The sequence below is a fragment of the Corythoichthys intestinalis genome, chromosome 4 (genome assembly GCF_030265065.1).
Source record: "Corythoichthys intestinalis isolate RoL2023-P3 chromosome 4, ASM3026506v1, whole genome shotgun sequence".
Classification (NCBI taxonomy): Eukaryota; Metazoa; Chordata; class Actinopteri; order Syngnathiformes; family Syngnathidae; genus Corythoichthys; species Corythoichthys intestinalis.
The window spans coordinates 24,710,765-24,735,547 of record NC_080398.1 but is presented as its reverse complement, the minus strand read 5'-3'; the positions used below and the strand labels follow the sequence as shown (position 1 = coordinate 24,735,547).

The following is a 24,783-nucleotide window of genomic DNA, read 5'->3' as shown; positions in this document are numbered from 1 at the left end:
TTTCGATTCCCATCCCTACTGGTGACATTATTTTTACATATAGACCTACAGTATAAGTTCCAATGTTAAACCCATCCAACCGTTTCTTTAATCTTTCTGTATTTGCAGGCACCCCCGAGCCAAGCTCAGATCAAGTTGATCTCATCGGAGGTTCCAATCTGTAAACAGTACAGTGGATCCCAAATCAAACGGTGCTGGCAAAGATGAAGAATCCACCAACACCTAAGGACTCACCACATGGGACCCCCCCACTACCACCATGCACCATCACTTAAGACAATCAAACCCCCTCTCCTCAAATTGGGAACTTGGTTGACCTAATACCTGAACATAGCGTAACCATTAATATTTATACCACTGCATCACATTTTAGATGTGTATATTTTGCAGGCTCTTATTTGGAAATTCCTTCCAAAAACAACAACTGCCAGACTGCAGATGCAGAGTTTACAAGTAGAAACTACCGGGTTGTGCATTTCATTTACAACCAATTACTACCAATTTGACTTCAGCGTCACTTTGGCCCACACACTGAATGCCTATGTACTTACTAGCATGCAAAATATGCAAAACAAAAAAAAAAACAAAAAATGCTTGCAAAAGTGATGTCAACTAAAAAAAAAAAAAACTATGTGGGCTATGTTTAACTTGAAAATACACATTTACAAAAATGCAGAAGTCATACTAGTTTTCCAAAGCAGTGTTTCACTATTTTATTTACAGCAAAAATATATACTGCATATGTCTTGGCACACAACCAAACATAGAAAAAGACACAACTGGAGCTCAAAATTAAAACAAAAATTCCCAATAACATAAATTTAAATATGCACCACACTGACAAGTGACCACCACTATTTACCACTGCGTTAACGGCACTTGAATTAACTAAATAACTAACTAATTGACTGTTTCTGTGCGTCTATTGGTGCTCCTGTTTTGGTTAGCAACAGAGTTAAATGCGCTCAACGGTTAACGTGTGTCGCCTATATGAAATGAATTACACTTGCCATCTTTTTTCGATTGTAAAGTTGAGCTATTCGAGGGAGGTGTCCATTAGTCTTAATTGTGCGACAGATTAGAGCATAGCATTGTACAGTATATTTAACATACAGAGAATATATATAAGTCATATATATTTCAAGACATGGTGTTCTGATGCACTTTTTTTTAGTTTTAATACAATTTATCCTCAATTGATAGAAACTGTTTGAAAGAGAAATACAAAGTATTAGTCTGGCAGGCAAGTCAGTCAGGAGAGTCTCATTTGCACTTTTATTCATGAAGCCATGCTTGTCCGTTCTGATAAAACTGCTGCTAATGCTCGAATTGCTAACCTTTGTTTACACGCTTGCAGTTTTACTTTGCTGACAGCTAAACCCTGCTCCATCTCCTGAAAAGATGCCAATCGGTTCCCTCATTTTTTTGTGGTAAGTTAATTCCACTTTGCTGGTTTCATTCTTCCTCTTTCGACATTTTTTTCCGCTCCTCCCTGCCTATATCTTTGAAAGTTTTTTATCCTCCTGATGTCAGCATGGAAACAGTATTTATCCTTGAAGGTATTATTCAGTCATCCTCTATATTGTAATTCAGGGGTTCCCAACTATTCCAATTCACTGCCAGTGCAATTAAAATGTGGGGTTTAGTTCCTAAAGGCTATCAAATTTCGGGGAAGTGGAGAAAATCGTGCCAGACTTCATATCAGCAAATATCGTATCATTGTCACCAATTGATATACTGTATAGCCACATCCAGAGGTGGGTAGAGTAGCCAAAAATCTTACTCAAGTAAGAGTACTGAAATTTTCGCACTATAAGCCAAATTTGGCACGAAAGTGGCATTTGTTCATAGATAAGCCGCACTGGACTATAAGGCGCAGCTGTCCTCACTGTATTATGGGATATTTACACCAAAAGATTTTAACACTATTTGACAGCGGCATCATACGACTGTCATAAGACCAAATGAACCACCATGAAGCTTTGAACCAATTGGCTGCAAAGCTTCATTGCTTCAAGAAGCTTCATTTGGCCGTCACTGCTCCCTTGGTGGATACAGTGAACCTCTGCTGCCACCTGATGTCAACACTGTTGTTGTCCAACATGCCTCCTAGCATGCATTACAGTGCTACAGATTAAATAGCAATCAAAATTCATGTTCTGTGCTAATTATTTCTTCAGTTACTGTTGCAGTTGTTTCATTAATTGCTAGTTATGGTATATTGTAACACTTTATATAACAGTGGTGCCATAAGATTATCTCACTTTTGAATGGATGTAAAAGATCCAAGCGTGACATAAATGGAGTTAGTGACATAATGTGCCAGATGACACTTAATGACATCTGTCATGAGCATTCAGTAATGCCCATAACAGTGTCATGTCATAATTATGACGGTCTTATGACAGTCTTATAACGCCGCTGTCAAATAAAGTGTTACCTATAAACCCAAATAAATCAACAAATAAGCCTCAGTATTCAAAATGAAGGAAAAAAGTAGCGGCTTTTCGTCCCAAAATTACGGTAGCTTTACTTTAAAATAGCATTAATCAAGTAAGAGTAAAAGTTGTCATCCAAAAAATGTACACAAGTAAAAAAGTATCCAGTGAAAAAAAGTCAAGTAATGAGTAACATTGTGAGTAACTACTTATTTTTTATTTTTTAAACAATTGTATTTTAACTTATCTATATGAACTGTTGTTATAATGATACTGTACAAAACCCATCACATATCCACGTTAAGCCAAAGAAATTTAAAAATATATATATATCATTGAATTCCGGCAAGAAAGTAAAAAAAAAAAAACAGAAATGAAGCATTATTTGTCCAAAAAGCATGACTGCCCTGCCCTCTAGTAGAGAAAATAGTTCCTAGTTTGAAAAGTGAATACTGTAGTTCCTTCAAGGTTACTATGATGAAATTAAAAGGATCATATCGCCGGTTTTCCGTGGTCAGTTGGTGCCAAATAAAAACTGGGAGAGAGGTTTAAATCTACACTTTCCACTCATGTTGAGGGCAGCGCTCTATGTCAAATACTTCATTTTTGACCGTACTTTAAAGACGCCACGTTTTTGAACAGACTGGTGTGATCATAGAAGGCCAAACTTGCGTCTGATTGGTGTAATTGAGTCGTGATTATTGTTGCGATGTCTCATTGGTGAAATTAGTAGCGCTACTCTTGGCAATAGCATCGCTAGCAAAAAAATAAATAAATCTAATATTTAGAATAAAGAGGGTAAATGTAACGACTCTTGTGTAGCCCAAAGTAGCGGAATAAGAGTAACGTTTTTTTCTTCACAGATCTACTCAAGTAAAAGTAAAAAGTATGGCTTAGTAAAACTACTCTTAGAAGTACATTTTTCTCAAAAAAGTTGCTCAAGTAAATATAACGGAGTACATGTAACGTGTTACTACCCACCTCTGGTTAAATCCAATCAAATAGATCGAAACACAGAACATCAATCAATATCGTCATTACTTAGATATGCCATTTTGTTGAAAATAATATAATAAAGGTGTTCATTCAAATTCATTCATTCATTCAAATGTGTGAAATGTTTCAGGGATTTTAAAAAATGTCAAAATGCTTTGTATTTTATATTTGTCTTAGTGAATTTGTATGAAGTATCGTTTTAAATCGATTTGAGGCGAATAAATATGTACATAATTGACTGGTTGCGTAATGACCTCACAGAGTTGCATTGTGGGATTTGCTGGGGATCGGAGTGTTAGTAATAAACGGTTATATTTCACCTAAAGCTATCAAAAATACAAGGCAATATTGATGTATTTAACAATTTTGTCGTGGAAACATTTCAGACATTATAGACCCATTCTTGTCAATAAGTGGCATATTAAAAAAAATGACGATGTTGATTTATGATTTCAATTTCAATCAATTTAATTGGATCTTTGCTTAACCGTTCTATGTACATGCCAAATAATTAGTAGTTTTTTCTTTTAGATTCTAGTATCTGCACTGTCCCTATAAAATTGTAATGTGAATACAACAATTCTGAACTGAAAACATTGTACAAAACTCTCAAATTTAGTTGTGAGTGACCGGTGCTGGAACCCACTGGTTGGGGACCCCTGTTGTAAATGACCTATTTAATGTCTCCTATATGGCTTTCAACATTACCCAAAAATGACCTTACTTTTCAATTTGACTCGAGTCAAGTTGACATGTGTAGTCACACATGTCCCTACCTCACGGAAAACCGAAATTCACTGAATTAATTGAGTCATATATAGATGAATTGAATCTTAGATTAACTCTTTGGCTGGTACTGAGGGAATGACTACTGTCAGATCTCCCAGTTCAAATGGATTGGATGTCTATCAATGGCAGTGAAACAGTCAAATGATCAACAAAATATAAAATTATTCTAATTAGCAGGTCCTTATTGATGTATATCAGAAATTTGCAAAAGCCATATACGTAATAGGATTAGAATTAGAAACGTAAAACACTTAAAATCCAAAAATTAAAAATGTGCCTGTGTGTGATACGGCCAAAAAAGCAGCGCATTTTGGTCGTGGCCTGACGGGTTCCACATAAACACACATTCACATGCACACACACACCCATAGCCTTGTAAATATTGCATGTGTACACCACTTTATTAACCCTCTAATTGACTTTTTTGTGTACGGAATGGTTATTGTATCATACTAAAATAATAAAGAAGACGACTAATTTCAATTCCTCAGCAACCTTGAAAAAAAGACATCAATATACTATCCACGCTATATACTATATCAACTGATATTCACTAATGCATTGAGCTCATTTAAAAGCCAAACACTGCTGAAAAGTATATACCGTCTCAGATTTCTTACATTGCTCTCTTGTGGTACAGTGTTGTGTTCAAATGTAACTGATGTCACTGAATGCAGCACGGCCACAGAAAACAACGCAGGCTTTTGTCACCCTACACTTTCTATGTGCGAGTGTGTGGAAAGTTTGCGTGTTCCATCACCGAGCAGTAATACGCGCCCGGGTGTTTTGTGTGAAGTGCATTGACGTGTGTGCGACTTTCCATCTGGAAGCGTGTCCGTGTGATGTTGTGTTCGAAAATGTGTGAATGTGTCACAAAATCTCCTGTAGTAAACAGTAAAAGTTGTGGTAACTTTGATATATTTGTGTGTCCTTTTTTGTCAGACGTTGGGTTCATTGTGTTTTTTGTGTGCTTGAAATGTTGAATCGTTACTGGATTTGAACTGAAAATGGAACTGAAACACAGTTGTTAAAAAATTTTGACGAGGATCAATTATTTCAAAATTTTTATTTACATACATGTAAAATAGAATGAAGTTACCAGTTTTACGTTGTTATGGACATGCCATATTTACATGCAATCCATCAAAATTTAACCCTCTTATGCAGGAAATATGTTTTTTCTTTCAAAAATGTTTTTGTTACATGTAAATAGGACAGGGGTCTTAAACTTGCGGCCCAGGGGCCAACTACAGCCAACAGGATATATTTCGCGGTCCCCGTTTGACATCCAGTTGTCGTATTAGATTTGCCCGCACATATTTCTGATGGGAAATTTATATATGGCGAAAAACACTAGGGTGACTCGAAGTCCGCTCTGAGATCCCCAATTTGGCTCAAAATTGTGCGATATGCATGTGTGATACATCATTGCAAAGCTTAAAATCTTAATTTTCTGGGGGAAGAAAAAAATTAAACAGGAGGGCATTAAAAACATACATACAGTGCCCTCCATAATTATTGGCACCTCTGAAAAAGATGTGTTTTTTAGCTTCTAATAATTTTTTATACACGGTCCCAGGCTTCAACTGGAACCGTGTGCTTTGGTCAGATGAGACCAAGATTGAGCTTTTTGGCAACAAACACTCTAAGTGGGTCTGGCGTGCCACGAAAGATGCGCATGCTGAAAAGCACCTCATACCCACTGTGAAGTATGGGGGTGGGTCAGTGATGCTGTGGGCTGTTTCGCTTCCAAAGGCCCTGGGAACCTTGTTAGGGTGCATGGCATCATGAATGCTTTGAAATACCAGGACATTTTAAATCAAAATCTGTTGCCCTCTGCCCGAAAGCTGAAGATGGGTCGTCACTGGGTCTTTCAGCAAGACAATGACCCTAAACATATGGCCAAATCTACACAGAAATGGTTCACCAGACACAAAATCAAGCTCCTCCCATGGCCATCTCAGTCCCCAGACCTTGTTTTGTTGGCAAAAGGGGGTTGTACAAAGTATTAACACCAGGGGTGCTAATAATAGTGACACACATTATTTGATGTCAAAAAAATTTTTCTTTATGTGGGATTTTTTCCCCAATAAATGAATGCACTTGTATTGAAAGTTGGATTTTTCTCTTTTTTTTCCCATTAAGGTCCCATATTATTTGAATTTTAAAAAATCATTAGAAGCTAAAAAACACATCTTTTTCAGGGTGCCAATAATTATGGAGGGCACTGTATTTTTCAAACAGGAAAACCCTAACTGGAGGTGAGAGCAGAATTAAAGACACCATGACTTAAATGAGATATTATCGCACACTTACCTTGTTTCGATGGTAAATGGTGTTATACTTATATAGCGCTTTTCCACCTTTCAAGGCGCTCAAAGTGCTTTACACTATCTCGCCATCCACCTACTGGTGACGCACCAGGAGCAACGTGGGGTTCAGTATCTTGCTCAAGGACACCTAGGCGAGTTCATCGGGGGGAGAATTGAACCCACAACCTCTGTGTTGGGGGACAACTACTCTACCACTGAACTACGCCACCCCGATCAAAAAAAACTCCTTGTAGCATGTATCACTGAGTGTGACGACACAGCTGTGAATGGCCACAGCAGGATTTTGGGGGGATTTTATGGGTGAAACATGGTCATATAACAAGGGCCGCGATGCAGAAATCACAGACATCAAAGAGGCGTCAAGATTTTCTTTTTAATATATTTACCTTTTTAAACTTTTTGTTTAAATTTTTCTTTGTTTGGATCGATTATTTATCATCTTACATATCGGGGAAAATGCGACAGTAACAAAAAAAATACAATGAAGCGGTAGTTATGAGGTAGATATATGTGACTTTTTTACAGACGCCATTTTTTTCATTGTGACGTAATTTGTTTAAAAGTTTAAAATATGCGAGTGAATAATTTATTAAAGTTGTTTTTTTTAAACAAAATATTAGACATTACTTAATGATTCTAAGCTAAAAATGACATTTTGAAAAATAAATATAATGAATTACCTTTGTTTTATGGCTGGGTTGAAACAGAAGCGGCTGCGCAACGTCTGTAAACGGGGGTTTCAAGGGTAAAATGGACAAATTAAAAATATGTCTGGGGCTTAATGCGCCATGAATCTGCTATGGCAGCATATAGACATATTGGTCTATCAAACACAACAGTTGTTTTGGCTTAAAATACAGCAGTTTCTTTTAAAGAGGAGTGCGAGAGCAGATACTGCTTTTTCAGCCTGGTCTGTGTTTTCCGCCATATGTAAATAATTTTAAATAAAATGTATGAACTATTTGCATGTAATCTTATTACTCCGATTTCCTCCCACATCCTAAAAATCATGCGCGGTAGGCTGATTGAGCAGTCTAAATTTTCCCTAGGTATGAGTGTTTTCGTTAATGTTTGTTCGCCTTCTTGTGCGCTGAGATTGGCTGGCAACCTATTCAGAGTGTGCCCCGCCTACTGCCCATAGTTACCTGGAATAGGCTCCAGCACCCCCGAGACCCTCGTTGAGGATAAGCAGTTCGGAAGATGAATGAACTAATTGAAGGATCCATTTTGGGAAAAAAACACCAATTATTCAACCACTTCAGACCTCAACATGCTGCTGAAGGACATGACTCATTTGCGTCTCTAAACCAATATATAGACTGAATTTAGTTGCTATTGCCACTTCTGGAAGATGATTGGAGGAAACTTTACCCATCGAAATCAAATCCTGAGGTTTCCTTCTGTGCTATTTTTGGCTCTTTGAAAATGGCTGAGACAATCGCAACTTCAAAAAGGAAAACTTAAGTTCTCATTTCCTATCAAAAACACATTAACATTAACATTAAAAACAACCAATAAAAGCACGAAATATCCCCGAAACAAAAAATTGCACTTTGTTCTTGTGTTTGAGTAAAAATCAGTGATTTTTTTTCTTTTGCGCCGCAGAAAAAATGCGGGTTAAAAAGGGGTTTAAATAGTAATAAATAAAAAGTATTTTTAACATTTTTTGTAATAAATATAAAAAGAGGATAGGAAAAGATATCAATTAAAAAAAATGGTTTGTTCGTATTTTATTCTGGGAATTGTATCCATTTAATTAATTTCTTTATTTCTTTATTTATTTTTAATATTTCACATAATCTATCTCTTTGACTGCTGTTGACAACAATAGACGTCCAATCCATTTTAACTGGGAGGGGCTGGAAGAAACCCCTCCCAGTTAAAATGAATTGGATGTCTATTGCCATCAATGGATGTTGAAAACATCCATTCCCCTCTACTAACTACCACAACACATACTTTGTGACCTGGCATGGCAGTGAATGATTTAAACTAATAATAACTTTTTAATAGATGTTCACTAGGTTAAATAATCCACATGAAAAATAGTAAATTTACCTGAGACCAGTTGTTATAAAACAGAAGATAACCCTAACCCACCAAATTGACGACTAGCCAGTCGCCGATTGAAGCCTGACAGACAGATTATCGTCAATTTATTGTGTGATAAGTCTTTTTCTAAATGAGTATCTGCGCTCCAAATTAAATGCCAATTCTGCTCCTTCTGTCTTATTTTATTCTCGTGTTAGTTAATTAAACTAGTTAGAACAGCACTCTAGGAAGAGAAGTGAACTTCTTCAAGGCTGACTTAAGGTCTTAGTTGTTGGAACAAAAGGCTGAGGGTGAAGTTTTGGAAGCTTTTGAAAGCTTCAGTGTCAAGTGTTTGGCATCTCAACAAACAAATGGCATGTCGTCAAGGTTATGGAAGCACAGAGCTCGGCATTGGGATTAGTGGCGTGTCTATTATACAACAGACGGGGTGATGTTGAGTGACATGGTGTTGGCAGTATGGTGACCTTCATGAGAAGGGATCAAAAATAACGACTGCAGGACGGTAGCCAATTTATTCTTGGTGTGCTATGAAAGTATAAAAACATTTGGGGGGAAAAAAACAGGTTTTCTCAGGCAACAAAAGGCATTGTTGTTGTTTTTTGGTTTGTTTTTTTAAGTTATACATTATACAGTATGTATGAAGCTGCATTGCTAAGGTAAGATCAAAGTGTTTTGTTTTGCCCCCCCCCCCCCCCCCCTTTAATCCCCAAAATTTAGAAACCTGACATTTGGTTAGAAAAAAAAATTAAAATGAGAATTGTAGTTGTCGTTATTATGCTATTTTTTAGGACGCAATCCTTGAAATGAAACATTGTGACTTCCGTTTATTCGTAAATTCTTCAGGAAAATGTCACCCCAAATGTTTTTTTGAAAGTACTTTAGCTCTAATGCGTTTTACAGGAATGAACAAAGCCCTCGGTCATAGCGAGGGGCTAAAGATGCGAATGGGAGCTGTGTTTCTGCCATCATCTGTATCACAGGGGTTAAAGAAGGGATGTACAGGGACTAAAAGTGTTCCTGTGGCAAAGGTGTAGACAGGTGACATATTCTCAGCATTATAGAAAGACACCTCTTCTCTTTCACAGTCCAAAAACACGCCAACACGACTCAGGCTTAGCGGCACATTGACCTTGGCAGGTGTGGGATCAGTGCATGCCAAGATGTCTCCGTTCTTAAGGGCCAAAGTCCAAAGACCACTTGATGTGCCCGTGGCTGCCATCTCCCCTCTGGGCATGTCAGCCCGCGCCACACCCAGCCTCCACGCGGTCTTGTTGCCCACTTCCACCTCCCAGTAGTGTCGCCCCACACTGAAGCCCTCACGGCCCAGCACGCAGTAGTAGTAGTGGAAGCGTTTGGGGTTATCTCGGCAGCATTCTGGCGCCTCTTTAGTGTCGTCAAACCACACTGAGGTGCAGGACGAGGACATGGACAGGAGATGGTGGGCTGTGTCTTTGTCGAACACGACCTGTGTTATATCTGGAAGGAAACACAGACAACGTTTTATGCTTTTCGCATAACCAATTGACACGTTTTTAATATTTAGCTTTGTGTTGGCAGCCAAAATTTGAGTTGCAGTACAAGCAAGATTCAGTTACGAGAGTTCTTCACTCAGAACATTAAAATCCTATATTGCGTCTCATAGGCCAGGTTCATACTACAGGTCTTAATGCACAATTCTGATTTTTTTTTGGTCATATCTGTTTTTTGGCATGCCCGTTCAGACTGACTTTGTCCATTGAGCATGTGATGCGCTGAGCAAACTGACCCGCATGCGCAGGAGCATTAAACCAAATGACTACACATGACGCACACACACACATACGGACAGTTTGCCCCGACTGCTGGCTGTGTAAGCAATCTAGAAATATTGCTCATTTGGACCAGAGAGAAAACCGAGCATCCTCAGGCTTATCCTCAAACCATTTTATATTTTTTTTATGACTGTTGTCAAGCCTTTCCCCAAAAGCCGCGTTCAAGTTAGGCGCCAATGCTAATGCACAGCTGCACCGCTACCGTAGCGCCCTGTCTCGCTAACTCTTTGCTGACGTAATAGTTGCATTAATTCCGATTTGGGTGACTTGACAGTTCAGACCACCACCACATTCTGGCAAAATGTGGCCCAGATCGGATTTAAACCACATACGAAAGTGACCTAGATCGTATTTGAAATGGTCCATTTCTATCTTCTAAGTTAATGCCTCACTCGAGTTGGAAAAACACGAAAAAATCGGTTCGTCATTCGTGCATTAAGACCTGCGGTATGAACCTAGCCATAGAGACATTTTGGACAGTTCCTATAACTATAGGACACTCCAGTAGTTAATCTGAAATATCCTTTGCCAGGCATTCGTGTTCACACTGCGCCTAATACGAACTGCTGTGCTCTGTGCCAGTGACGCGTTATTTACTCGCCATACCCACCTATGGCAAAATAAAACCACGAAAACTAAGCTGAACAGGAAACAACGTAATGGAGACTATTGAGGACACAGTAGCAATTCTTGCATATTTGAAGGGAATAGATTCATCGGCAAGCAAATCCAGCTGGAAGTGCACACATATTTAGTAAAGAGTATTTTTAAAAAAGATGGCGGCTCCTTGAGACGTGCGAATATCTAAGGGGCGTAGCTGCTGATTTCAGCAAATCACCAAACAACTACAGTGGGGCACATAAGTATTTAGTCAACCACTAATTGTGCAAGTTCTCTGACTTGAAAATATTAGAGAGGCATGTAATTGTCAACATGGGTAAACCTCAACCAGGAGAGACAGAATGTGGAAGAAAAAAAAACAGAAAATCACATTGTTTGATTTTTAAAGAATTTATTTGCAAATCATGGTGGAAAATAAGTATTTGGTCAATACAATAAAGTTAATCTCAATACTTTGTTATGTACCCTTTGTTGGCAATAAGAGAGGCCAAACATTTTGTCTAACTCTTCACAAGCTTTTCACACACTGTTGCTGGTATTTTGGCCCATTCCTCCATGCAGATCTCCTATAGAGCAGTGATGTTTTGAGGCTGTCATGGACTTTCAACTCCCTCCACAGATTTTCTATGGGGTTGAGATCTGGAGACTGGCTATGCCACTCCAGGACCTTGAAATGCTTCTTGTGAAGCCACTCCTTTGTTGCCCTGGCTGTGTGTTTGGGATCATTGTCATGCTGAAAGACCCAGCCATGTCTCATCTTCAATGCCCTTGCTGATGGAAGGAGATTTTCACTCAAAATCTCTCGATAAATGGCCCCATTTATTCTTTCCTTTAAACAGATCAGTCGTCCTGGTCCCTTTGCAGAAAAACAGCCCCAAAGCATGATGTTTCCACCCCCATGCTTCACAGTGGGTATGGTGTTCTTCGGATGCAATTCAGTATTTTTTCTCCTCCAAACACGACAACCTGTGATTCTAACAAAAAGTTCTATTTTTGTTTCATCTGACCATAACACATTCTCCCCATCCTCTTCTGGATCATCCAAATGTTCTCTAGCGAACCGCAGACGGGCCTGGACGTGTACTCTCTTCAGCAGGGGGACACGTCTGGCAATGCAGGATTTGAGTCTCTTGCGGTGCATTGTGTTACTGATAGTAGCCTTTGTTACTGTGGTCCCAGCTCTCTGTAGGTCATTCACGAGGTCCCCCCGTGTGGTTCTGGGATTTTTGCTCACCGTTCTTGTTATCATTTTGACGCCACGGGGTGAGGTCTTGCATGGAGCCCCAGATCGAGGGAGATTATCAGTGGTCTTGTATGTCTTCCATGTTCTAATAATTGCACCCACAGTTGATTTCTTTACACCAAGTGTTTTACCTATTGTAGATTCAGTCTTCCCAGCCTGGTGCAGGTCTACAATTTTGTCTCTGGTGTCCTTCGACAGCTCTTTGGTCTTGGCCATAGTGGAGTTTGGAGTGTGACTGACTGAGGTTGTGGAGTACCGATAATTTGTTAAAACAGGTGCCATTAATACAGGTAACGAGTGGAGCCTTGTTAGACCTCGTTAGGAGAAGTTAGACCTCTTTGACAGCCGGAAATCTTGCTTGTTTGTAGGTGACCAAATTCTTATTTTCCACTCTAATTTGGAAATAAATTCTTTAAAAATCAAACAATGTGATTTTCTGTTTTTTCCCCCGCATTCTGTCTCTCATGGTTGAGGTTTACCCATGTTGGCAATTACAGGCCTCTCTAATCTTTTCAAGTAGGAGAACTTGCACAATTGGTGGTTGACTAAATACCTATTTGCCCCACTGTATGTAATCGAGTTCTTACGGCCCCACATGGAAGTCCCTACCTCAGAGTAAGAACTAAAATGGTTCTCGGAACTCAAGTTCCTGGTGCCTAGTTCTAGGAACTGCGGATAGTTCCTGCAATGAGAAAGCAGCTATAGATATGAACATTCATAACGATTGAGAATTTAGAGTCTTCCATTAATCTAGCATACATGTTTTTGATAGGCGCAATTCCGGGAGACACGGTAAGCATTCAAACCAATCCAGACTTTATTTTTTCTTGAAAGGGAACCTCGGACTTCACTCGTAGGCTCAAATAAGCCACAATTGTTCTCTTTTACTAAAATATGTTATTAAAAAACACATAAAATATTGCCATTAATTTGAAAATCTATAATATTTAGTACATGCTTTGACCTACGGAGGACGCCATGTTTTCTGCACGCAATGGATGCTCGGGGTGATGACGTAGTTTGTCACTCACAAGACGAACACTACCGGTCTTCTGCAATCCCTTCTATGTGGCGAGACGTCCAACACATGCGCACATCGATTAAAAGCGGCGAATACTTACTATTTGTGTTTTTACTGAGTCTTTGTTACCTTTTCATAGCCTCAGAAATGCTTTTTGCATTTGTTTCCCACTCATACTTTAGACATTGAGTTTTCTTGTGGTAGCGTTAAAGCAGATCGTTGATGTGTTGGCCACATTCGGCACGTAGGGTATGTAAACCACCTTTATTTGATATTACTACATTTAAGTATTTTCTAAAGGCATCTTTATTATGTTCTGTCTGTATGCATCTAAACAAAACAAGCTGAAAGCTTATTTTGTAGGACGTTTTGCCGGTGTAGCACATTTTGGCAGAACACCGGTTTTGTCCTACTCTTGTCTCATCTCAGCCTATCCTTCCTGTTCATTTTGCGTTTGCTGCTCATTTTGTGAAATATCGACAGCGCTGTCATGCTCATTAATGTTCCTCTCGGGTTCAAACTGAAAGGGTTGAACAGATGACATGTTGATGTCACTAGAGTCATACTCTGGAAACCCGGCAGCAAGAGGGGTTTTAATATCCAAATTATTTTAACTCATAATAATGTTTATCTTTTAAGAACTACAAGCCTTTCTATCTGTGGATCCCTTTAAAACACCAATAGTACTTTTTACAGGTAATAATAGATCGATGGTTTGTAATGGACCAGAACCAGTCAATTGACTTCACGCGACAGTGGACACTTGGACCACCTCACCTATTCCTGGGTATTTTCCCACAATATTTCTTTACATTTTTTTATATTTTATATAAAAATGTTATATATTTATATATTTATTATGATTTCAGCTTGTTTAGAGGGAAACCAACAACATGGAAACTTGTTTATCAGGGTTTATTCAATAATTTGGGGGGGTTTGGAGGGAAAAAAGGGCCCAAATTACAGGTGGATTTTTTTTCTTCCTTTTTTTAACTTTTGTCTGTTATTGACGGGTGAAGACAAACCACAGTTGCTCTAAAGACGAACTGTTTTTACACTGACCACACAGTAACTTTCTTATATAACAAGTACATACTTGGGTACAGGCTGCTTTTCATGTGCTTCCATATTCTGTACTGGATGGGACCCACAAAGTAGCTTGAGTGCAACTCGCGGTCAAGCTCTGCAGGGGGAATGAATCTTACCTGAGATCTGCTTGGACCACATGAAGCATGTTAATGATTGATGAGTGTTAAGTGACGCATATGTAACACATCATTGATGAGTATACGGTACAAGGTGCTCACCTTTTGATAAGATCTTGTATGTCCTGCATTGAAAGAAAGTTTTAAGAATATTACTTGAACCTTTGCTCACCAATAAATGCACAGCATGTCACTTTTAAGTGACAACATTGATTTGGACTCCCAACGCAGGCAAATGTCAAGCCAATCAATATTTATCATCAAATACTTGTCCATTCAGCATTTCAGTCTGAATGCCAATGTGTTTTTCTGCAATATTTTCCTCACTTTGAGCATATTGGCGCTCTCCTCTTCGCTCAGTTTGGCATTGAGCACAGCTATTGCTCCCTCCAGGTCCTTGCGTTGCTGGTAGATGGCATTCTCTCTCTCTTTCAGTCTTTTCAGCGCTTTCCCTTGCTCAGTCTTCAGTCGCTCCAGGTATTTGCGTTCTTCCTCGTCCAGGTATCGATGAAGATTCCCGAACTCAGCTCGGATCTCTCGTTCCAGGCTGTCAAACTGGCTCTTTGAAACCAAACAGACAATATAAGTCGAAAAGAAATGTTAGTATTAAATATTTAGCAAGAAAAAGACTGTACCTCAAGTTTCACCGACTCAACGTATGTCTCGTTCTCTGCCTCCCTGCAGTCGTCCGCTTCATGCTGGATTCTTTTAATAGCCTGGATCAGCTTGTCCTGTCATACACAAAGACTGACTGGGCAACCATACACATCAATAGTGACAGGTATACTGTAAGGTGATGCATTATGTTGGGTAGCAACGATAGATTAGTTGATAGATAGAAGAGCGATATTGAACCTGTCAATAGGCCTTGCCTGAATGAAAAATGGATTTTATGATTTTCTTTGAGTTTTTTTTTTTGGGATTGTGAATGATTAAAAAAAAAAAAAAGTTTTGTTTTGCCAAAAAGGAGATCCAGCAACCAGTTGTTCAATGGATTATTCAATGAAAATGAGTTTGTTTCATTGTGTAGTTTTTACTTTGTTTTTGGGGGATCACAGCACTAATACGAGAGAGAAAAAGATTAAGTCAGATATTTTGTTCAACTTTTCACAATTTTTAAAAATTTGTGTTCTCTTCTGTCACGTTTTCTTCTTATTGTCTTCTCAAGTAGTAAGTGAGAGGGAAAAAGGTTGATAGGACGAACAAATAATGTGCTAACGTCAGTGGTGCCAGTAGGGATCCCTGAGGGACACTTTTATTTCTCATGTAACTGGATTTCAAAGTGGTTTCGTAGATTAAGGGTCATTCTTTGGAGGACATTTCATATTCCGGCTTTCAAATTACAAAAAAAAACCAAAAACAAAAAAATCCACATACAACATACTTTAACATGCAGTTTCTGTGTAAATTTACTTATCCTCAGACTGCATCTAAAAAGACAAAGAAAATACAGTGATCGAGGGTTTTCCGCAGTTAATGGGGAACACAACCTGCCGCGATAATTGAAAAACTACGAAGTAGTGCACCCCCCCACCCCCAAAAAGATTTTTTTTTTTCAATGTATTTATTTAGATTTAGCATTGGAAAGAGATACATACAAGACATGTTTTTTCACTTTTTCCTCAAAGTATAATTAAAAAAATGTATATAGATATTTTGATAATTTTTTTTAAGCACTTCAAATGTAATAATTATTAGTACAAGTTTTAAACATGTTACTGTCCCACAGAATTACTTTTAAACAAGAATAAAGTAGTAGAAAAATGCTTGGCTTTATTAGATGCTTCATTGAGTGAGTCCACTCAAATCCGCTTAAGCTGCTCACTAACACACAATGCGTTACCACAGCAAGTTTTTAACAAGTTAAACGATGATTGACGCATGCGGCACTTTGACATTGTGTCTCTGGAGAGCTCAAACCCAAACATCTGTCAATCATCGTTAACTTTAATAAACAACTCCAGTGAACTGCCTGACGATCAAAGAGCAGGGAGAGGGAGAAAGGGAGGGAGAGTGAGACTACGCGATCGGATCGGGACATCTCATTTGTATTTTTTTTTTTTTTAATTGGGGGAAAAAAAAAAAAAATCTGCGATGTACTGAGGGCGCGACGTTTGAAGCGTGAAGTAGCGAGGGATCACTGTATTGCTTGAAGTTATTTAAATCACTTTTAGCAAACGAACAATGCTATTTTTCACATGTCCCGCCCCCGTGACCAAATTTAATCTTAAATAAAATGGTTAAAATGAAATTTCAATTTGTTTGCATATCATTTCTTCCTTGTTGTCTCTTGTTACTTTGGGAACATTGGTTTTAATAAATATAATATTTCCAATCATGTAACATGAGTTCACCAACATGCACGCAACGCTGTTAACATAACCTTTTTACTATGGTAGAAGAAAAAAGAAAGCAGTGAATCACATGCTATGTTAGATTTGATATCATCAGACAGTTTTCCAGAAGAATGAGTCGGGCAAATTTATGTCCTCGTTTCTACTTTTCATTTTCATAAAATAGTTAGCCTTGATTAAATGTCTTACTCTAACTCATACATCCCATGTTACCATTTGATCAGAATAAGACTATTTTAAAAAATTCTGCAGTGACCCATCAACCCCTTTCAGACAATGCCTGGAGTCTGATAATAATGTGACTGTATTGGTAAAAGTGCCTGATTGATTACACATGAATTTTAAATATAAAAATCACCGACAATCAGGTTTAATTTAATCATGGCTGGGGATATTGTGATTAAAATTTGATGAACTGTAGGTTGATACATAAGCGGATTTTAAGGGGGGGCCAGGGCGGCTAGGCCCCCCCTCGGTGGCCGAAAAGTTTCATTGCATGTAATTGTCTTTCCTATATAAAGTATATATATATATATATACAGTGGGGAGAACAAGTATTTGATACACTGTCAATGGGAAAACCCATTGGCAGTGTATCAAATACTTGTTCTCCCCACTGTATATATGTATATGAAAGGTGTAAAGCAATAAAACTGCACCAAAAATGAATGAAATGAACAAAAAAAAACATTTTTATGATGGGTCGAAATTATTTTTCAAGCACCTTAGACAGTCATTTGCTTTGCATATAATTTAATCTATATATGTATATACAGTGGGGAGAACAAGTATTTGATACACTGCCGATTTTGCTGGTTTTCCCACTTGCAAAGCATGTAGAGGTCTGTAATTTGTATCATAAGTTCTCTTCAACTGTGAGGGACGGAATCTAATACAAAAAAACAGAAAATCACGTTGTATGATTTTTAAATGATAAATTTGCATTTAATTGCATGAAATAAGTATTTGATACATCACAAAAATCGAACTAAATATTTGGTACAGAAACCTTTGTTTGCTATTACAGATACCAAACGTTTCCTGTAGTCCTTGACAAGGTTTGCACACACTGCAGCAGGGATTTTGGCCCACTCCTCCATGCAGATCTTCTCCAGAGCCTTCAGGTTTCGGGGCTGCTGAAGGGCAACACGGACTTTCAGCTCCCTCCATAGATTTTCCATCGGGTTCAGATCTGGTGACTGGCTAGGCCACTCCAGGACCCTAAGATGCTTCTTACGGAGCCACTCTTTAGTTGCTTTGGCTGTGTGCTTTGGGTCGTTGTCATGCTGGAAGACCCAGCCACAACCCATCTTCAGGGCTCTCACTGAAGGAAGGAGATTGTCAGCCAAGATCTGGCGATACATAGCCCCATCCATCCTCCCCTCAATACGGTGCAGTCGTCATGTACCCTTGGCAGAGAAGCAGCCCCAAAAAAATGATGTTTCCTCCTCCATGTTTCACGGTTGGGATGGTGTTCTTGGGGTTGTACTCATCCTTCTTTTTCCTCCAAACACGACGAGCCGAGTTTAGACCAAAAAGTTCAATTTTGGTCTCATCCGACCACATGACCTTCTCCCATTGCTCCTCTGGATCATCCAGATGGTCAGTGGCAAGCTTCAGACGTGTCTGGACATGCACTGGCTTCAGCAGCGGGACCTTGCGTGCGCTGTAGGATTTTAATCCATGACGGCGTAATGGGTTTCCGATGGTTTTCTTCGAGACTGTGGTTCCGGCTCTCTTCAGGTCATCGACCAGGTCCTGCCGTGTAGTTCTGGGCTGATCCCTCACCTTCCTCATGATCAGTGATGCCCCACGAGGTGAGATCTTGCATGGAGCCCCAGAACAAGGCAGATTGACCGTCAACTTGAACTTCTTCCATTTTCTAATAATCGCTCCAACAGTTGTTACCTTCTCACCAAGCTGCTTGCTTATTTTCCTGTCGCCACATCCCAGCCTTGTGCAGGTCTATTATTTTATCCCTGATGTCCTTACACAAATCTTTGGTCTTGGCCATTGTGGAGAGGTTGGAGTTTGTTTGTTTGAGCATGTGAACAGGTGTCTTTATACAGGTAACAAGTTCAAACAGGTGCAGTTATTTCCGGTAATGAGTGGAGAACAGGAGGGGTTCTTAAAAAAGAACTAAGAGCCGAAATATTTACTAGATGGTAATGTATCAAATACTTATTTCATGCAGTTAAATACAAATGTATTATTTAAAAATTATACAATGTGATTTTCTGGATTTTTGTATTAGATTCCGTCCCTCACAGTTGAAGAGAACTTATGATACAAATTACAGACCTCTACATGGCTTGCAAGTGGGAAAACCAGCAAAATCGGCGGTGTATCAAATACTTGTTCACCCCACTGTATATAAGTATGTATATATATATATATTTCTTTTATTGAAAATATTTTTTGTGATTGAAGCAACTTTTGGGGGGATTGAATGATTTAGACACAAATGTCCTAATCATAAATGGCCTAAACACAAAAAGGATTGCTTCAATCAAAGAAAACTTTTTCAATGAGAAATTAAGGGTTCAAACGCAAATTTTTCAATCTCAAATCGCATTCAAAATTTTTTTTCTATCATTGAAAATTTTCTTTTTTTAATTGAAATGATTTGTCTTTTGGAAAATCTTTTTTTTTTTTAAGCAACTTATTTTTTGATTGAATAATACAGAAAAATGTCCGAGCCAAAATGTGACCCAAACACAAATCAACATTATTTCAATCAAAAAGTTGATTCAATCAAAAAAAAAAAAAAAAAAACTTGACTTCAATCAAAAAAAATAAATATATATATTTTTGCATTCAAACACATTTTTTGTATTGAAGTGACTTTTTCGGTTGAAAATATGTATTTTATTTGAAGCAACTTTTTTTTTTGAATAACATATACTGTAACTTATTGAATAAAAAATATTTTGGAATGAATAATAAAGACACAAATCTACCTCTATCTGGCTCCACCCAGGGGATACAATTTTTGACTCTGGTAACTACATTGGCACGACACAGGCGGGCGTACCAAATTCAATGGATGACGATCTTTGCGAAAAGTATTGCCTAACTTCCATATTTAGAATTACCCTCAAGAATGATGGCAAACAAAAAACGCTCATTGTCAACTTACTATTATAAGTATTCTTGTAAGTTAAGTTTATTGCTGACACTCCGCCTATGGGTAGCTAGTATAGCACTATACAGCAAGGTTGCCTAGTAGATGGCTTACCTTGTATTCAGAGAGCAGGCCTCTGTTGCAGATGTTATTTGTGTAATTTCCATACATTCCAGTCAATGTGGACAGAAAGCAAAAGTGAGAAGACTCTTCATGTAAAACAGAGACTGGAGTGCGCAACTGTGTGTTGTTGGGCACATTAGATGACAAGCTAAAAATAACAGGAAACAATACATAACACAGCTCATGGAGAGCTGCATAAAAAATGGTGGATGTAGGGCTCTGAGTGAAGCAGGCATCATGTGATTTATGGCAGCAGACAAAGAACAGGCTATTTTTGGCTTTAGGTAACAAACGGGAACAAGATATGACAGAGTGCCACAAATTTTCTGGACAGGTTTAAATTTGTCAAGGTATCTCATCGATTTCTCATCAAAGGGGGAGGCGGGTGAGGTAATGCAGTGCAGCCCGGAGCCATTGCGACGCTTTTTATTGCCCCGAAATGACACTGCGGCATTTTAGAGAGAATCCTATCTGCTGGAATCCCACCAGATATGACAGTGAGGGCAGACAATGTGGGAAGAGAAAAGGTCACGTTTGTGGTTTTAGGAGACGTGACATTGTCCGTAAGATGGGTTGCCATGCCGACAAGCTTTGCACTGTAGCTGGAGACTTGCCAGTGTCCTGCCTCATTCCGCGTGTCTTCCATTTTGAAACATTGAGTGTTCACCTTTCATCGACGTTGTGCCCTCACCAATACACACACACACAAGGGGTCTACGTATTGCGAGGCAGCATTACGCACCCTCTGCAAAATTCTACCCCATCTATAATTCATGCTGCTGGGTGCTGCCATGTGACCTGTACGGTTTAGTGCAGCAAATCCACCATGAGGCAGGCAGCTGTATACAAGAGACACATTGGAATAACATTGAAAGCATAATAAATAATTTATTTTATTAGTAGTGTGAATGGTTCTAAAAATGTGATTGTCTTGGGCCTGACTAACATTTTGTACAATTCTACATGCTGCATGTCATGGTTCTGGAAGCACTGGTATAGGTGCCTTTCAAAAGTGGGTCACTACGAGACCCAGCGCTGTGTCACTGTACTGGAGCTTACTTTTTCTTTTTCTTATTATTATTATTTTTAAATATTTTCCTTGTATTGTATTGTTGAAATCTGGACCTTGAGTCTGTTAATTAAAGCTATCCATAAAGGCCATGGCTGACATTTGCCCAAAAACTTCTTGATGACTTTTGAACATAGGATGAGATCCCGCCCCCCAGGCTGAAATATGTTATTCCATGTAATTGACTTTCCTATAAATGAATTTAAAGGGGAAGTTCAGAATTTTTGACATAAGGCTTAATCTTCAAATTAGCGGCGGTTTAATTAGTCGGTGCAGTTGATTTCAACAAATTCCGTGCAGTTTGTTAGTTACCTATTAGTTTCGGACAAGGGCGTAGGTTTGCATAGGGATGGTAGGGACATAACACTAGCAAGTTTTCAGGATGCTGAAATTGTTCGCACCAACTTTTAAGCAACCTTATTTGCATTACATAATGGCTTAGGTTATATAGATCATTTAGATTGTGTTCCCATATGTTGTAAGGATAGAATCGACCCGACCATTATTAAGTGAATTACAGTACTTTCATTACTTACATCGACCCCTTGTAATTGCTGAATGTGCCAGTCCATTTTTTTCCCCTCAAACGCACGTTTGATTGGCTGATGACTCCATCCACCCCCGACACTCTCACTCACACAGCCCCGACAGAAATACATGTCGACAACATGCTGCTTCCTCCACCCCCTTCGAAGACGAGGGATATTAGTTTAGTTTTTTTCCACCAGCAGCAACAGCCACTGTAAATAATGTAAAAAGACGTCAATGTTGTGGAGGTGGGGAACACACCACTAATTTTGCTACTGAAAGTCCGACCTGCATCAGAGTTAGCATAACATTAATCTGTGTGAATTCCTCAAACTCGAGGAGGGAGCTGCGTTGAGAGAAATATCCTGTAATTTTTATACTGTTAACATTAATTAAACTGTAAGAAATGTAGTGAACGAAGGATTACCCTCTTATAGATAGTTAATTGCTGATTAACAAGTTTGTATTTCTTGTGTATGTTAATATAATTAGTGTTCAAATATTACAATTTAAATTTGCTAATAAAATCCAGACATTTATTCTGGAAGTTTTCAAAATGTTTCTTTAGTAGTTTTTGAAAACAACGGTTTGAATCGAACGGTGTATAACCTGAACCAATACACATGAAATTTAGTATAAGTCAATACAGATAATTTTGCATTGATCATTTAGCCTATCAATTAATAAGGTCATATTGGTGATAAATGTAGCCCTGATCCTCGTTCACCGAGTCTGTTTGGTCTTATAAATGTCCCGTCCACAGCAAAAAGTGTACATGCAGGTTATGCTCTTATATCGTCCCTACCAATGTTGAGACCAAAACGACGCCCTTGGTTTCGGGGCTCCAGAGTGGCTAAGCTAGCGTGAATCAATGGTGCCTGCTTAGCATACCAATGGAAAAAAAATGCTAGTACGAGAATCACCAATTACCCATGCAATCAATAGTGTTGGCTTTGTTTTCAGGATAAATCTATTAAAACTTACCATTGCATCTCAATAACTGCATTATGAACAGCAACATTTGTAATTCAGCAGCACTGCAGGAAACAGGCTGTCGAGGCAAGTAGGGCGGAGTGATATCACATCGTTTTTTTCATTTTTGGGGGGAACCAAAGGGGCTGAGCACAAGTGGCCAAAGCACTCTTCTCTAATGTTGTAGCCTTACGCATCTAAAAAAAAATGGTCCTGCGGAATGACATGAATTACGGCAGTTTGGTGTGACATTGTTATGGCCGCATGGGCATTTTGAGCAATGATCTGCATTTTGAATTTGTCTGATTATATTGGATCTGTTCGTAGATCTGTAAAGTTTTTCATTGGCATGCTAAGCAAGCACCATTGACTCGCCTAGTTTAGCCACGCAGGAGCCCTGAAACCAACAAATAACTGTCAAATTCACAAAATTAGTTGAAATCAACTCCACTGACTCCTGGTAATTAAACCCCCGCTAACTCGAAGATTAAGCCTAATGTCAAAAATTCTAAACTTCCCTTGTAAAATAAAGACCTGGCCGTTAAAATGTTGTGTATTAAAGTTGTAAAGCAATAAAACAAACAACAAAAATGAATGAAATGAACAAGAATCCGTCAAAGTATTTCATAATGGGTCAAAATTATTTTTCGAACAGATCATCTGACTAACACTCTAGAGACTGTCCTTTGCTTTGCTAAGCCAAAACTACATATTTTGAATTTCTTTAAACCTAAGCTTCCGAAAGCTTCGACAACAACGGAGCTTGAACCGAGGATCGAACACGTACAGTGTCAAGATGTGTATGTATATTCCCCATCTCCCCTGGTAGGGTGGGTGGCTGTCCTGGAGCTTGAGGGTCCTGCTCAGTGTCTTTGCTGTTCCTAGGACTGCGCTCTTCTGGACAGAGATGTCTGATGTTTCTCCAGGTATCTGCTGGAGCCACCAGTGCTCCTATGGCCACTGGCACCACTGTTGCTTTCACCTTCCAGGCTCTCTCCAGCTATTCCTGGAGCCCTTGGTATTTCTCTAGTTTCTCGTGTTTCTTTTTCCTGATATTACCATCGTTGGGGATGGCTACATCGATCGCAACGGCTGTCCTCTGCTGCTTATCCATGATCACGATGTCCGATGTACAGTATGTATACCTGTATATATGTGTATGGCGGAAAACACAGACAAGGCTGAAAAGCAGTGTCTGCTCTTGCACTCCTCTTTAAAAGAAACTGCTGTATCTTAAGCCAAAACAACTGTTGTGTTTGATAGAACAATATGTCTATATGCTGCCATAGCAGATTCATGGCGCATTAAGCCCCCGAACTATTTCTAATTTGTCCGTTTTACCCCGGAAACCCCCGTTTACAGACGTTGCGCAACCGCTTTTGTTTCAACCCAGCCATGAAACGAAAGTAATTAATTATATTTAATATTCAAAATGTCTGTCATTTTTAGCTTAGAATCATTAATTGATGTCTAATATTTCGTTTGGAAAAAAAAAAAAAAAACCTTTTTAAAATATGCGAGTGAATAATTTTTTACTTTTAAACAAATGACGTCACAATGAAAATAAATGGTGTCTGTAAAAACGTCCCGGATATCTACCTCATAACTATCGCTCAATTGTATTTTTTTGTTACTGTCACATTTTCTCCGATATGTTAGATGACAAATAATCGATCCAAACAAAGAAAAATTGAAGGAAAAAAAAATGTTTAAAAGGGTTTATATGAAAAAGAAAATCTCAACCACTACTTGATGTCTGCGATTTCTGCATCACGACCCATGTTATATTACCATGTTTCACCCATAAAATCCCCCCAAAATCCAGCTGTGACCATTCACAGCTGTGTCTTGACACTCGGTGATACATGCTACATGGAGTTTTTGGATCAAAACAAGGTAAGTACGCGATAATATCTCGTTAAAGTCATGGCGTCTGTAATTCTGCTCTCGCATGCTGTTTAAAAAAAAAAAAAAAAATTTAAATGCCCTCGTTTTCAAAAATTTTTCTTCCCCCAGAAAAGTGAGATTTTAAACTTACCAATGATGTATCACACATGCATATCGGACAATTTTGAAATTTGGCCAAATTGGGGGTCTCAGAGCA

The 24,783-nt window shown here is 38.7% G+C and overlaps 2 protein-coding genes across 3 annotated transcripts in view; one reads left to right on the top strand and one right to left on the bottom strand.

Moving 5' to 3' along the window:
• si:dkeyp-77h1.4 (uncharacterized) overlaps positions 1-12,607 on the top strand; it is an 85,302-nt gene extending 72,695 nt beyond the window's left edge. Inside the window, exon 12 of one of the 2 annotated variants that reach the window (XM_057833773.1) lies at positions 109-12,607. In XM_057833773.1, the coding sequence (XP_057689756.1) occupies positions 109-164 (56 nt within the window). In that variant the 3' untranslated portion in view covers positions 165-12,607. The remainder of the gene's footprint in view (positions 1-108) is intronic. The other variant, XM_057833772.1, reaches the window with a different exon arrangement.
• On the bottom strand, positions 9,337-20,158 carry si:ch73-54f23.4 (zinc-binding protein A33). The gene is made up of 6 exons (XM_057835283.1): positions 20,102-20,158; positions 15,145-15,240; positions 14,837-15,070; positions 14,612-14,634; positions 14,401-14,516; positions 9,337-10,084 (listed from the first exon to the last, which is right to left on the bottom strand). The coding sequence occupies exons 1-6, from the start codon at positions 20,156-20,158 to the stop codon at positions 9,528-9,530; spliced, it is 1,083 nt and encodes a 360-aa protein (XP_057691266.1). The 3' UTR covers positions 9,337-9,527.
• Positions 20,159-24,783: the final 4,625 nt, after the last annotated feature.